Source organism: Homarus americanus, unplaced genomic scaffold (assembly GCF_018991925.1).
Source record: "Homarus americanus isolate GMGI-L3 unplaced genomic scaffold, GMGI_Hamer_2.0 scaffold46197, whole genome shotgun sequence".
Lineage (NCBI taxonomy): Eukaryota > Metazoa > Arthropoda > Malacostraca > Decapoda > Nephropidae > Homarus > Homarus americanus.
In genome coordinates this window covers 3168292-3185178 of record NW_024723050.1, presented here as the reverse complement: position 1 = coordinate 3185178, position 16887 = coordinate 3168292, and the positions used below count along the sequence as shown (strand labels likewise).

At 36.5% G+C, this 16887-nt stretch overlaps 1 protein-coding gene across 2 annotated transcripts in view; it reads right to left on the bottom strand.

The window, feature by feature from the left end:
• Positions 1–250: 250 nt before the first annotated feature.
• Positions 251–16887, bottom strand: part of LOC121863272 (histone deacetylase 6-like) — a 118075-nt gene continuing 101438 nt past the window's right edge. For both annotated transcript variants that reach the window (XM_042361845.1, XM_042361846.1), the window contains exons 29-31: positions 13680–13820; positions 6321–6449; positions 251–4215 (exon numbers count right to left, since the gene is read on the bottom strand). In XM_042361845.1, the coding sequence (XP_042217779.1) occupies positions 4147–4215; positions 6321–6449; positions 13680–13820 (339 nt within the window). In that variant the 3' untranslated portion in view covers positions 251–4146. The remainder of the gene's footprint in view (positions 4216–6320; positions 6450–13679; positions 13821–16887) is intronic.

The following is a 16887-nucleotide window of genomic DNA, read 5'->3' as shown; positions in this document are numbered from 1 at the left end:
GTTTAAGTTTGGTTCCTGCACATTTTCATTTTTCCGTTAAATTTTTTGGAGGATGTTATGTAAAGGAACCTTACAGTACAAGTTCACTTCTCATCATTTTTGCTTCTATGGTTCCAGGGTTGGCGGTGTATCATGTTCCTGTAAGTGCTGTCGTATTTCTTTTCTGTCACTGCAGTAATATACTGTACTTCCCACATGAGTAGAAAGAAATTAATGTATGGATTACAATAACTGCAATAAAAACATCATATTAAAATACAAATGTTTGATTTAACTACTTGGCATACAGAGATCTTTTATTTCTCTCTCGATGGCAGAAGGTAGTTATTTTTTTTAACTTTTATTACATGTACATTGCATGAAATTCTCTTTACCATCAGAAAAATGTTCAATTAATATTAAGATACTACTCTTTCCAAAATTCTTTTAGTCTTAATGCAAAAAAAAAAAAAAATGGTTTTGTACTTACAAGTCTTATCATTGTATAGGAAATGAACACAACAATGGATATTAATTGAAATAATTCCCTACAGACCTTACTTAAGAAATGCATACATCTTATGCTCATGTTAAATGATTTTGCAGAATATAAGTACATTTTTTCTAATCTGATTATTAAAGGAAAACAAAAAAGTTGAAGTACAATCTTAAAGACTTGATGCTTTCTGCTAGGCTACTGGAGTAATGTAATCACTAAACTTGGCAGGTCTTGGACATAGGAAATTCTGAGAATTAGTGGCTAGGTAACAACTGTGGATTAGATATATGATCGTGGAAGAATCTCATAGTTACTTCTTTTTGTCACCATCATGTCCCATAAAAATAGGGTGGGGAGCCAAGACCACTATCAGTAGAAAACTGCCCAGTTCTCTCTCACTGGTGTTGTATGCACCCGCCTTTCGACTATTACAGGAGGAAGAATTAATCATGAGAGTTCCAAGGGTAAATCTGATCAGTGGAGGTCACCAGGGCCTGAAAGTTGGGGGATCTTTGGGATTACAACCTGCCAGTTTTGGTGAGCACTATACTGTACAATCCTCGGGTTGGTTAGCTACAGGCTCTATCACAATTGGATTTCAGGATATATTGTTCACATATAACTGTCTAGCCCAGTGGTGTCAAACTCAAAACCTTTCGAAGGCCAATTCTTATTTTAGTTACCCTCTTCAGGGCCAACACAAGTGCTATATCACATATTTGCAGGATTGAAGATTACAGCTTCACACATTGCCATACCTGGCTTACCGGGAAAACCTCATTTGTGTTTGTCTGATCTTAAGTGTGAGAAATTCATTTTACTTAATAAACATGATTATATCTATTTCTATCGTAATTTCACGGGATGATAAATTTTACCATCATCCCGCGGGCCACACCTGACCATGGGCCACATTTGGCCTGCGGGCCATGACTTTGACACCCTTGGTCTAGCCTCTCAGAAATACAGTATAGCATACTGTATGAGTTCCCTATTCAGGAAAAATTAAAAATGTCAAATTGAAGATTTTCAGCTTTGAAAGATATAAAGCATTAAACTTTCCTTAGTAAAGTTAATATAAATATGACGGGTAAAGATTTTCAGCTACCTACATACCCTTCTCACAACTCAGACTCCATTCCCAATTACATGGAGAGAAACAGAATTCTGATAGTCTTACCAGTTGTGCTGCTAGAATGATTGTGATGCAAATCTAATGTTGGCTTAATAGAAGTATTTAGAGTAGTTTTGTTGTGCTTGCAAGACACAATGTGCCATGATGGAATTTTTAGCATTTAGTCTAGTTTTCTCTGTATAACAAAGAGGGAAAAAAAGAAGATTGTTAGCTATAAACAAGTGATAAAAATATAAGATTATGTATATGTTCACTCTACACCCACCATACTAACCTACAGGAGAGGATGAGAGGACCCAATTATGATGTGATATTACTGTGTGTCCTTGAGTGTCCAGGCACAGATAGATGTAAACCTATACTGTACTAGAAATGAGCACGACTAATGGCAAGTTCACTAGGTACAAGAATTCGTAAAGAAATTTATTCTTAAAGCTATATTGCAGAAATATATTTACTGACTAAATTAGAAAAGGATGAAGAATGTGGATTTAAATATACAGTACTAGCATTAAAATGCTTATCTTCCATATGAAAGCTCTGTGTTTCATTCCTATCTGTATAGTACTGCTCACTACTGAGACTAAATAATATGTACTGTACAAGTAAATACACAGACAGTAATTCTAAGTGATGGCAATATCCATTCATCACTATAAAGTTAGCAAGAAAAAGTCTGTAATAACAAAATGGCCAAACATTAATGCTGCTTAAACATGATACAGTATACAACTGATTTCATAACCAGCATCTTCACCTCCCACCAACAAAATACCATTACTTGCCACCACCTGGTATTGTAACATCCTCCATTTCAGTTACATGCTGCCATGACTACAGGTTCTTGTGGTCTTGCTTAATTAATTTCCCTGAGATGTTAAATGTTTGGTGGCAGGATAATAACAATAATTTATCATACTTACAAATCTCTTCTCTGACCTCATCGTTGTCATCTTCAATGATGAGGTAAATTTGAAGTTAAAATTATCCTTGACAAGACCACTAATAAACTGCTGGAAGTACAGAGGCATCAAAGTTTTCATTCTTTAGATGTTGTAGAACAATATTCTTAATATCATCATTGGGTAGCCTTAACAAAGTCAACCTTGACTTTTAATTAAGTCAAATAAAGGAGAAATTTAAAATTGACTTCAGAGTAGATGACACAATGGGATTCATGGTTATCACTGGAAGATGCTGTATGATGAGTTGTGAACACTAAAATTATACCAGCTTATCTACATAATTAACATATATATAGTATTTGTCTCCCAAATAAGAAAAATTCAGGTATTACCTTGGATTTTGTTACTTAAAGCTATTTGTGAAGTATAATATCTAAGCATACAGTATTTCATATTAGGCTAAAGCAGTATTTACTACAGTCCCCACAGATAAGCCAGAGGTGTTTAAACTCCATCCATCATATCCCTGGGGGTCTAGTCACTGGTTGGAAGCTGTATACTTGTGTCTAAATATTAAGGTTTATTTACACTGTCATCAATAACTCATTATTTTTCTTAAAAAAAAAAAAAAAAAAAAAAAATCTTATTTGTCTAAAGAGTTTCAATGTTTTTCCTTTGAAGCACTCATAAATATGAGAAAAAAAACCTCTACATCCAGTGAACATATAATGTACAGCATTTACCAAGACACATGGTAATATGGACAGTGTTTAAACTCCCCTGGCTTACCTACATGGATTATAATTAACTACAATATATAGTCAGGAGGCTTGTAATGGTAAGATAATTCACTATAACACTTATGGTTACTGAGACAAAAAAATATACTTCAAATATACCAAATGTAATTAATATCTTGAAATGATCATAAAATAACATATACAGTACTTCAAATGCTTCATGTAACATTTCAAAATGAGATGGAGTTCCATTCAGATAAAAAGTATTAGCACAAGGTGGCTTACTATTTATTTTTCTATGACTGTAAGAATGAAGTGAAATGGATTTTTACAACATCCTGGTACATCTTCTATTAGGACTAATAAAGGAAGAAACATTTCTGGAGTGTAACTTTGTCTCAAGTATACAAATTAATACAAAAGTGTGCATTACTAATGTCACTTAAGGCAGTAGCATGTGACCAAACTCCCATTGAGTGGGCAACATGTAATGAGTAAGGCCCATTGACCTTGATGCTCCTTTAGTGAAATCATTATGCACAAACACCCCTGTTATGGAGGGACTAAATGTAAGGTGAGCTTGATTTCTAGCTGACCCACAATACTGTGCTCAGATAGTGTATGTGGGGTGCCAGTAACTACTAGTAAATTCTCCTTTCCATCTATTGTAGGTAACCACTGCTAAATATTTGGGCAGAATCATTGTTCTTACTGACTAAAAAGGGATAAAATATTTAATGCCATCCTTGCAAAAATAGGAATATTAGATAATATTTATCCTCATACTCAAGTATAATCTTTATACATAAATAAGCACTATTTGTAATAAGACGATGCAGGAAGAGATCCCACAGCTTTTCTAGAGACACTGAGGTGAAGCGAACATCATCATGAAAATTCAGGAATATCCTCGCCAAACTTATCCAGATGAGCTGCTCGCTTGGCTTCGTGTAAGATCTACAAGGAAATAAATAAATAGTCGAGTACAGTAGAGTAAAATGTAAATCTTATGTATGGTACTGTATAATGATACAGGAATCAGACACACCCAAGCTTGTTCACACACACACAAAAAAGAGAGAGAGTGAGTGTGTGTGTGTGTGTGTGTGTGTGTGTGTTCCTCTTGGTTTTGGCCAACATGTGCCATACAAGGAAGAGGTTGCAAAAGAACAAAAAAGAAGAAAGTTTTTGTAAAGAAGATGGTTGCATGGCTCCTGTTGTGTTGCTATTACCCCTGTACTCGATAAGATATTTATGAAGAAAGTTTTTAAATACTGTACTGTACACATGTGACTTATAAATTAACTTTCATATTGCATAACCTTTTTTTTTTACATTATTTTATCAATCCATTTGCCATCACATCTTTCCTATTTTTGTGTGGCATGGGAGTGTAAGCACCTGACCAACACTGTCACATGTTCAGGTAGAGTCTATACATGTCCAATAATTGCCATGTGTATGTAATAAAGAAGGCAAGAGAGTTAATCAGTGGCAAAGAGGATTGTCATGTGCCCATAACCCTATAGCAACAAGCATGTCGTGTGGCATCTGTTTACGCCTCCACTCCACACAAGCTATTAATAACTTGTTATTTTTACTATTATCTTATTGTTGTTCTTAGTTACTTAGGTTAATTGTATATCTATATATGTCATTAATATGCATCATTTGTGTTACTCTGTTAAGTCAAACCAAGAGTAGTATTAATTAGTTATAAGACTATTTGGCAACTGTCGTGAGTCATGTGATCTAAGACTCTCCTCACTCATATGCTGGGTGGGCAGAGACTCTCTCTCTAGTAACAGTTGGTATAAGCTATAGGTAGGACGTGTCCACACCAACCCAGTACAGACGTGCCTTGTTCAGTCATCTACAATACCCTAGTGGTATCTGGTAATTAGTGGCACGTTAACTTAGGCCTAGGAAGGAATCCTGGTGTTAAGGAATCTCCTATTTGGTAGGAATTAACCAGTTGGTTGTGATTGCTGTGTATATATTGTAATGTCTGTGTTTAATATAGTTAATGTTAAGTAGTATTCATTTGATTTAACTCCTTAACGGTATATTTTCACCCTTCCGGCATCACTCTTATTTTAATATACAATCACTTATTCCCTTAAATTCCATGGTTGCTAGACAGTACTCCTTTAAGAACATAAATTGAATTATTTAATTATCTTCCCATTTGTGACTCATTTACTCCAACTTATTCTTATTTATTCAAGTACATTCAGTTGAGTCGGTTTTTGTGGGGATAATTATTGCCGTGTTCCCTGTTTGTTCCTTTATTTGATGATAACTTGGGGTAGGTTTCACTCCCCAGGTATAAAGGATATTGGGATCATGACAAGGATCAAATTAAGTAAATGGGCACTAAAACTTCAAAGAAAGGTGGGAAAACAATCAAGAAGAGCAGTGCAAGGCATGTGTAGAAAAACAAGAAAGGGGTATGGCAACAAGTCAAAATGCCGACACACTTATGTACCCAAATCCTCAGCCTACATATCAACTTCCTGGTTTCTTATTAGACTAATTGACTGAATCAGTCTTTTTTTTAGTATATGTTCACCAAATTATCCTTTCTTTCTTTTTACACTGGTTTGTACTATATAAAAAGCTGAGTTTAATTTCTTCTTCCATATTTGCCAGGCCTTTCCAACTCCAGCACAAGACACCTGAAGTCACGAGTAAGAGATTTCCTCAAATGACTGTCATTATCTCTTTCAAACTGTCTTGTCAGATGCATTGTGAGGTTGCTAACTCTACCTTCTTGTACAGTTTCCAAAATAGAATAAAGACAAATAATATAATTTAAAGAAACCTGATCCACTTCATATTACTGATACATGAAATTAAATAAATTTCTCCATTCTGGTAATATATTTGAACATGTTACTGTAACACCAACTCCAGTGCTAACCATTACTTTATAGTACTGCTAACCATTACTTTAGAGTACTGAAGTAAAAAACATTCAAGGAAGAAAATTGGTTACTGAAAATAGGATAATGGAGCAGTAATGAAGTTTAGCAGTTCACTAAAATTTTAAAATGTCTTACTTGGTGGTGGACGTAAACATCACAGGCGTAGCACCACACAGACAGGTCAGAGAAACTTAGCACCATCTTGTGTTCCTCCATCAGCCCATGCATCATCATATGCTCATTCACAAACCGTCCACACAGTACCTGTTTTAATGAGTAATTACTGGTAAATACAGTAGTACTCATATAATACAACCTCATGAAAATGCTGGGATGAAGGGCTCACTATATTAAAAGTACACACAAATAAAACTATGTACAATCCATGTCACTTATAAAATTATAAGCCACACAGACTGGTAGCTTCGCAATTCCTAACCGGCAACTTCGCTGGGTGCATCCCTTCCCCACCCTACCTCCAGAAACACACAAACCAGGCAATTAATCACTGGTCAGCCAAGATGTAAAAATTAATGCTTACCCTCGAACATGTTAGCATGGATTAAAATTTTTCTTATCGTGTTTCTATAATGCATTTGTTTTACTTACGAACATGATAGAATATATAATATGATACAGTATTGGAACTTCGAATCAGGCTATTGCTCGTGCACCAGTTGAGATGCCCACTGTGCCTCGAGGTTCACCTTCGCTCGACGGTAAGTTGAAAGGAGATGTCATAATTGTCAAGGTCAACCAGAACACAAAATCACTTCACTTTAGCAAAAATGTACAGTAGCTTCACCAGTTGTTTTGTCCTCATAACTGGCATCTTCACTAATGCTCTCCAATGTTTTCATAATTTCTGTTTTTTCATATGAAGACACAAGAGTACTATGTACTTGTAAAGATGAAGAGGATATTGGTAATTAAATGATAAGAAGAGGAAGGAAATTAGCAGTGTGGTTAAATGAAGAGAGAACTTAACCTAAATAATATGGGAATTATGGTGATATTTATACTGTCATGTTAAAAGGGTCTTATGTAACACTGGCATGTGCACAGCCTTCATACAGGAAACAAGCACTTGTCTGTTCTGGTGATATCTTCCACACATAACATGCCCATACACTCTTTATTTTTTAAATTTTATTTCTCTATATTACTGTACAGTATACAGTACGTATTTTCTTTATCCATAAGGCACACTAGCACATTGAAATGACTTTTCTGCAAGTTCTGTGGCTACTTACACATAATAATGGAATAAGTGCTAGTCATGTGAGAGGTGACCGATGTATTTTGGCGTGGTAGAAACTTAATATTTGTAGGGCACTTTTCTTACTTATTATATAAGATGCTTTCAACACTATTCATGCATCATATTCAGGTACACACAGACACAGTATAAAACGGTGGATGATGTAGACAACGTATTTGTGAAACAATTGACATACAGGTACAATGAATATTTCTCGCCATACAGGTAACTCGCGTTTTACGTGCGTTTGAGTTAAGCATTTTTGGAACAATGCGATTGTTCAATTAATACCAAAAGCTAACTTACGCGCACCTATTTTTGAAATAACGCGGTCAAGACAGTTTAAATTTGCCGCGCATATTTGCCTGGTAGTGGATGTTGCGTGTGATGCCTGGTGAGGTGCTTGTAAGTTATTACTATAAAGTTGCAGTCATATCAACATCAACAATTTTAATATTATTATTATTAATAATAATAATTATAATAATGTAATAATAAAGATTTTTACTACTAATGATGAAGATAATGATGACAATGAAGTATTCTGTACTAACAACTGTGACGACGTCCAGAAAGCTTCCTGTGTATCACTTACTCAGTTCACACCAGCACTACTTTTTCTCTGTGCTCTCATTTGCATTGTGTGTTTATCACGTCCCTTTTTAGTGTTAAACGCTGTTTTCCACATTGAGCATGTCTGGAAAACACTCATCTGCCTCCTCTGGGACGCCTAAAGCTAAAAAGGCACGAAAAACAATCGCAATGGCGAGAAATTAAATGTGATCACCCGCCTTCAGATAGGGGAGCATGGGTCAGAGGTTGGTACCCTGTGCGGTATATGATGGTTCCCCTAACCTGTACCATTTACATGTAATTTTATGGGAAAATTATGTTTAATTTATGCATTTTTTAATCTAGCGGTGGTTTTCTAGAACGTAACTCCCGCGAAAAATGAGAGGTGGGTGTATTCGTTAGCGACATACTGTACTGTATATGAGGCGCCTAGCGTAGGAGGGACGAACTCGCCAGTCCCCCCAAAAATCTGTTTTCTATGGTTTCGGAATTTTCCAGGCTTTATCTTTCCAATTGTGATGTCAGGAAGTGGCGAGTTAGTCTCTACTCCCTGTTGTTTTCGTATAGATTTAGGGGTGAAATGAACCACGCGGTCAGGCCCGAAAACGCGCCAAGCGTGAGTGTAGGAGTGACGAACTCGGCAGCCTGGCTGGGGCCGCACAACCAATGGGAACACAGGGAGGCAGCTATACCCACCCGCTCAGCCTGTGAGTGTCGATTACCCACCCCAGTGTTAGTACACACGGTGTCGTGCATGTGTTTCTCATCGATAGTGCTCTTATTTTAATGTTTTCCCATTATGTAATAATCACCTGATTTTATAAAAATGATTGTTTGTCTTGTGAAACTTTTTTTTTACGTGTACATTGGGAAGAACAATATTTATTTTACTGGCTATTTATAATATTTTTTGGTACAACAGACTTGTCATTGTATTATGCACACCTTCTACACACAAAAATTATCAATATAGAACATAACTGAGGCAATTCTATCAATATTCCATGGCGCTGTGTGATATTACAATTTTAAAACTTTGACGTGCGTTTACTCAAAACTATGATTTGGTGAGTTCGTCATTCCTACGCTAGATGCCTTATATATATACTCTGTACCTATATGACATATACCGGTAAAACGTACATCTCTGATCCTCCAGTGGTTAAGACACAAATATGTGTACCGGTATGTGAGTTCTATGTTCTTTGTAATACTGAAATACTGTCTATGAATTTGTCAGTACACTTGTGTCTGAGCAAGTGACCTCGTAGTATTCTCTATAAAATTATCAAATATTAAACTGAAGCTCAAACTACATGAGTATGGGGGGAAAGAAATCATGTAGGTAACTGAAATGTTAATGCAGAAATTTCCATTAACCATTTGTTATTACAGTGTAAAACTGTGATAAAACCTTTAATCAAGTTATATACTGTACAGTCGACCCCCGTTAATTCGGACTAATAGGGGGGGGAAGGGTGTCCGTTTTAGCCGATTGTCCGAATTAACCGATTTAGGGGTTAATATTGCATTATATTTCAGAGTTATTGTTTTCATCACAATTTTATCCCACTTTCCGCTGTAATACGTAAGTAATTTCAGCAAAAATATTACATTTCCGTGAATGTAGTACAGTGGGGTATGCTATAACGAACGGATCCTACTGCGAATATTCCTATAACGAACGGTTTTACCTATAAAATTGAGATTGCTATAACGAACGAAACTCCTACAACGAACATTATTTAGAAACTAAAATTCTTTTTTTTTCTTTCTTTTTTTTTTACTAATTTATTGTTTTTTTATTACAAGTATTAATGATGTTCTTTATTTCAGGGGTTTAGATGCTTATTTATGCACTTTTTTAAAATTTTTACAATTTTATATTATATTTTTCAGTGTTAAGTGGTTGTATTTGGGGGCCTGGAACGAATTAATCCTATAACGAACAAATGCTATAACGAACAAGGTTCTAGAACCAATTAGATTCGTTATAGCATACCCCACTGTATATCAAGCACAGTATGAATAGAATATCATTGTAATATAACAGTATTTTAACCGAAAACTATTAAAAAAACGAGTAACATCTCAAGAACATCGGAAGCCTAGGTAAAGTCTTTTGTTTTCGTCATGTATTTTATCCTATTTTACATTGAAATACATCACGTTTCAGCAAAACTACTATTTATTTCCAAGAATATATTCATTCAGGCGCAGTTTAGGTAAAATATACATGTGATGTAACAGTTTTTTAACTGAAAACGATTAAAAAAACACGTACCCTCTAGCACTGTTCAAGGAGAGGACTGGGAGAAGCTGTTTGGTGCTGCAAACGATGACAAGGAAAATGATTTGGATGGATTTTAATGAAATATTCAGAAATATGGTATCGTAGTATTTATTCAAGTCAATTAGGATAGAATATTATTGTAATACAACAGTTTTTTAACTGAAAACCAATCGAAAAGCGATTACGGTAACATCTTTTGAACGAAAGAAAGCGAAAGTCATTGTTTTCGTCACGATTTTATCCCACTTTCCACTGTAATACATACGTCATTTCAGCAAAAATATTACATTTCCGTGAATGCATTATATCAAGCACAGTATGAATAGAATATCATTCTAATATAACAGTATTTTAACCAAAAACTATTAAAAAAATGAGTAACTTCTCTTGAACATCGGAAGGTTAGGTAAAACCTTTTGTTTTCGTCATGTATTTTATCCTATTTTACATTAAAATACATCACGTTTCAGCAAAACAACTATTTATTTCCGAGAATATATTCATTCAGGCGCAGTTTGGGTAAAATATACGTGTGATGTAACAGTTTTTTAACTGAAAACGATTCGAAAAACACGTGTGCCGTCTAGCTGATACTCACAGCTGGTGGTGCGTCATTATAAACAATAGGAGGTTGAAGTAGATTACCGGGTATTATAAGTGTGAAATATCGAAAAAGTTTTTATTACCGGTATTTTTTGTAGATCAATGAGAACTGTGATACCGTATATGATATGATAAGTTAGCCTGTGCTAAGAACTTCAACATAGACTACAGTTGTACCCCACTTAACGCGGTCAATTGAACCCAGAGGGTCCCGTGTTAAGTGAAAACCGCGTTAAGTGAATAACAGAACATATGGGATTAATTCCAATAGAACCCAGCCCGACCCCCAAACTCCACTTTTTGACGACAAATAACTATGTTGTAGTAAAAATAACATCTTAATTTTATGATGGTACATGCACACAATTAATACTTAAGAGAAATAGAGAAATACAGTCGCCAAGTTAATGTCCATTCAAATAATGGACTCAACTCCCTCCCCCTCTTCTCACACTACACTCACTGGCTCTTCCCTCTGAGAAATTTTTGGGGGAAAACCAGGTATAGTAATAAATAATTCCTCAAACTAAAGTTAGGATAATATAATTGACATTGCTGGATTCCTTGTAAGACCAGGAATATTTTGAATATAAATGTCATATATTTTTCACAAAAGATAACATATTTACTCAGAATAAACTTTACATCTAAAATTTGTATGTCTAATGCAAAATCTATGATGTTTATATTCAAAATGATCAGCAAATTGTAAGAATTCCAGCAATGTAAATTATATTCTGGCCGGATAATTTGTATGAATTTTATGAGCTAAAACAAATATCTTCAGTTAATAAAAAAAAAAAAATATTCTTCGACACTATCTGTCAATCAAAGTACCCCACCTTGCCTTCCCCCCCTCTTCCAACCGCGTGGTCAGTCCCAACCCTCCCCCCACCCCCACCAATCCTCCATTCAAGAGTTTTTAACATTTAGTATTAAATAATACCTCAGATTAAAGTTAGGATAATATAATTGACATTGCTGGATTCCTTGTAAGACCAGGAATATTTTGAATATAAATGTCATATATTTTGGACAAAAGATAACATAATTACCTAGAGAACAATTTTTATCTAAAAATTGTATGTTTAATGCAAAATATATGTTGTTTATATTCAAAATGATCACCAAATTATAAGAATTCCAGCAATGTAAATTATATTCTGACCGGGTAATTTGTATGAATTTTATGAGCTAAAACAAATATCTTCAGTTAACAAAAAAAAAAATAATTCTTCACGGGGTAACAGATGGTCGGTCGGTCGGTCGGTCCCTCCCTCCCCCCCACCCCCCACCAACCGTCCCAAGGAGATGTGTGGGATAACCACTAAATTTTAATAAATAATACCTCAAACTAAAGTTAGGATAATATAATTGACATTGCTGGATTCCTTGTAAGACCAGGAATATTTTGAATATAAATGTCATATATTTTGGACAAAAGATAACATAATTACCTAGAGAACAATTTTTATCTAAAAATTGTATGTTTAATGCAAAATATATGTTGTTTATATTCAAAATGATCACCAAATTATAAGAATTCCAGCAATGTAAATTATATTCTGGCTGGGTAATTTGTATGAATTTTATGAGCTAAAACAGGCAGTCAGGCAGGGTGGCGTGGTGGGGTGGTGCGAATCTAAAAATAGCTCTCGAGCCGGACACTCACTGCGTATATGATGAAAAATGCCGCGTTAAGTGAAAGTTCAGCTTTGGCAAGGCACCGCGTATATGCGAAAACGCGTTAAGTGAAAGCGCGTTAAGCGGGGTAATACTGTACTGAAAACACGTTGTAAGGTAATTTAACCTATTGTAAGTTGGTGAGCTTCATTTGCTGAAGGCACTGCACAACTTTTCATTACTAATTGTTACATATTTTACGTTTCCATTGTTTACTGGCAGTAAATGGTAAATATTTTTCATGTCTGAAGCTAAAAGTTGCATCCCCCCCCCCACACTAGTGGTGGAGATGTTACATTTAACCAAAAAGACGCTGGTGTTTTATCCCAGCAGTGGGTGGACCAGCATTTTAGCTTAAGGTCCGCGTAGGTAATATTCCTACAAATCTAAAAAAAAAAAGTTCAGATTTTGTCCGAATTATCTGAAATCCGGATTAAAGGGGTCCGAATTAGCGAGGGTCGACTGTACTTAACTACATAAACTGGTGAAGTGTAAGAATGAATGGTAAGTGTTGAAGCGTGCATCTACTGTGCTCGTGTTCTGGGTAATAAGTTCTATCTACAGCAGTGAACACAAACACCTGGATAGTTTCGTAGGTTCTATTTACTGGATAAAAGATATGTACACAAGGGTGGGTAGCGCTCCTTACTCTGTCCGCTGGTCAACTACTCTCTAGGCGACCTATGGGAAGTGATACATTAACAGCTTCCATATGTCGCCAGGCACATTAATTAGGCATGTGGGACATTGATAAATACATTGCCACACGCTACTAGCTAGGCTGAATAAATAGTACATAAATGGAGCACATACATAATATACATAGCATACAGAATATTCATACATACTGTATGCCTCAAAGCTCTATGCACCACCAAAAAGAAATAAAGCTAAGACAGCATTTACTGTTTAACCAAGCAGACATCATCAACACCATTTTCCATGCTTGAATGAATTGGAATAAATTTTACCTTCATATGTGCCTGTAGTTACTGCCCAGCTCCCAATGACCCATTGTTGTTCCTACACTGTAAAAAAATTTCTATACCATATGGGAGGCGAGATAAGCAGAGTTGCATACCTTGTAGCAGGTAAGACAGATCCAATTCTCAGTAGGGTCCTGACACTCTTCACAGGGGCTGGAAGTCTTTAGTCCATTACGAGGTACAGGTTTCACTTCTTCCAGGTGGGGACACCAAGTTGCTGGAATTACCGCAAACATCTGAAATGAAGGAAATTGTTGTCACATACGAGTACTGAGTATTTACACGTCTCTTTATATATACAGTCGACCCTCGTTAATTCGGACCCCTTTAATCCGGATGCCCCACAGACCACAATTGACACTTTCTTTAGTAAAAGGCAGAGGGAACAAGATGCTATCCCTCAGCCTTCCACTTCAAGAAGGAGAGAGGATGATGCTAGGCCTCTGGCTTCCACTTCAAGAAGGAGAGAGGATGCTCATGGTGGAGAAAATGTCAGTCCAGAGGTTCCTGACATTTTCAATGGAAGGTGACTCACCTTCCAAGAAGCAGTAAAATGCTTCTCCTCCACCTCCACTTCCTTCTCTTCTCTCTTCTCCTCCTCCACCTCCCACTTCAAATTCACATCATCATCATCATCATCCAGGAGCTTTCTACATACACACCTCAAGGTAAGTGTCAATTTCAAAATTTTTTGTTGAATTTAGGCAATGTTCGGTGAGCTGGAAACCATTACCCAAAAACCCATTGAAACAATGGTTTCGGTTAACGAGCAACCTGCTGGAACGGATTGTGCTCGTTAATCGAGGGACCACTGTATTCTGAAGGACAAGGAACGTATTCGTGAAGTAGTGAAAGGAACAACACCTATAAAGGGAACTATAATATCAAAGAGAAGACAAGGTCCTATTCACGATATGGAAAAATTATTGGTGATATGGATAGAAGACCAGATACAGAAGCATGTACCCTTAAGCCTTCTAACCACACAGGCTAAAGCAAGAAGCCTGTTCCAAAGCCTGAAGGAGCAGGCAGAAGATGAATGTGATCAAACCTTTACAGGAAGTCATGGGTGGTTTGATAGATTTAAAAAAACGCTACAGTCTACATCATGTTAAGGTGAGTGGAGAGGCAGCTAGTGCCGATGTTGGTGCTGCCGAATCTTTTAAGGAGGAGTTAGATGATGTTATTGTGGAAGGGAATTATTTGCCTGAGCAAATATTCAATGTGGATGAGACTGGATTATGCCCGGATTCAAGGCATTCAAGGACAGAATTACACTTCTGTTGGGGGGGAATGTTGCTGGTTTCAAGCTAAAGCCCTTCATGATCTATCATTCAGAGAACCCCAGGGCTTTTAAACATAACAGCAAGCACACACTGCCAGTGTTTTATCGCAGTAATAAGAGAGCCTGGATGACCCTAGTACTGTTTGAGGATTGGTTCATGACTTGTTTCATTCCACGAGCCAAAGAGTATTGTCTGCAACAACAGATTCCATTCAAGATTTTACTGATTTTGGATAATGCTCCGGGACACCCACCACACCTGGACGACATGCACCCTGATGTTAAGGTAGTGTACATTCCACCTAACACTACCTCTATCATCCAACCCATGGATCAAGGTGCTATTGCTGCCTTTAAAGCGTATTATTTACGCACGACCTTCGCTCAGGCTGTTGCTGCTACTGAAGGTGAGAAAATGCTCAGAGAGTTTTGGAAGGAGTACAACATTTTGTCATGTATAAAGAACATTAGTGCAGCATGGGATCAGGTTACAAAACATTGCATGAATGGAATATGGAAGAAAATCCTGAAAAGATATGTGAACAGTTTCAAAGGATTTAATGAAAATGAAGTTATTTCGGATATAAGTAACAAGATAGTGGAGTTAGGTAAACAGCTGGAGTTAGAAATTGATAATGAAGATGTTGGACAGTTGGTTGAAAGTGTAGCAGAAGAGCTCAGTAGCGAGGATCTTATTGAACTAGATGCACAGAAAATTGCAGAGGAAGAAGAGAGACAAAATGTAGAAGAAGAACCTGCACCCCCCAAAAAGTTTTCAGTGAATCATATGGCAGAGGCATTTGCATGGATCAAAATTATGAGCGTTATGCCAAAGTTGACAGAATGATCCAAGATGCACTTGCTTGCTACAGAGAAATTTATAATGAAAAGAAAAAAAACTGAGCACTCTAAATTAGACATCTATTTTAAGAAGTCCCCCAGTGCTGTCTCCTCACGCCCCACCAGTGCTGCCTCCTCACGCCCCAGCAGTGCTGCCTCTTCACTCCCTCAAGATGATCCAATACCTTCAACCAACAAGTTTTCACAGTACATAAACCTGTCTGTAGAAAGCGACATTGATGACCCACCCAGCCCTGTCTCCTCTTCTGCTTCTTCCAATTAATATAGTCTCCATGTATCCTGTAAATAGAAAATTATGGGGGCCCTGTGTGCATTCAGCTGACTACATTTAAGGTATGTGCTCAGTCACACTGTATCCATTCCTCATTATTTATTACGTTTAGTGTACTGTATTTCATTGTACATTTTATTAAAAAAAAAAAAAAAAAAAAAAAAATTGATTTTTTTTATTTATTTTCTTTTTCTATGTCGGACTTACGACCTGGATTTGGGTCCCTAACCCCATCGTAAGTCGGGGAGCACCTGTATATGGCCGTATAAAATATTTTTCACATTATGCATTTTCGAGTCCCGACGTTAGTGATTGCGCTGTGTACGTACTGACAAAATTTTCCTTTGTAATTCCCTTTAAAATGGCTGGTAAGCGTAAAAGTGAGAGTTCTCGTGGTGCTGAGAAGAAAAAGCGACACCCATTTTAGAATTTATATCTATTATTTTCTCTTTTTCGACTTACGAGCTGGTGGTCGGGACGGAACCCCGTCGTATGTCGAGGAGAGATTGTATATATATTCCTGAAGTGTAATGGTCACATTGGTAAATAAAGTAAAAATAAAAACCCACATTAGAGAAATAAAAGACAAAATATTGAAGCTGGTATTTTTTGGTTCAAATACTAGGACCCTCTTCAGCCAACTAACAGAATAAAGCAAGGGAGAAAAAACACAGACATGAGAATCAGGCCAGATGACCTGTCTCCCGAGTTGAGGAAGGCTGGGGACGAGGAGTAATCTTCTTGATGACAGTATTCAGGATCAGGTCTGGGGTCCACTGACCATATGCCAGGTTAAAGTTTGGTCTAGAATTAATAAATGAAGATTAAAAAAAAATTCTACTGATGCCACAATTGGACTTATAAATCACAGAAGAATTATTCCATC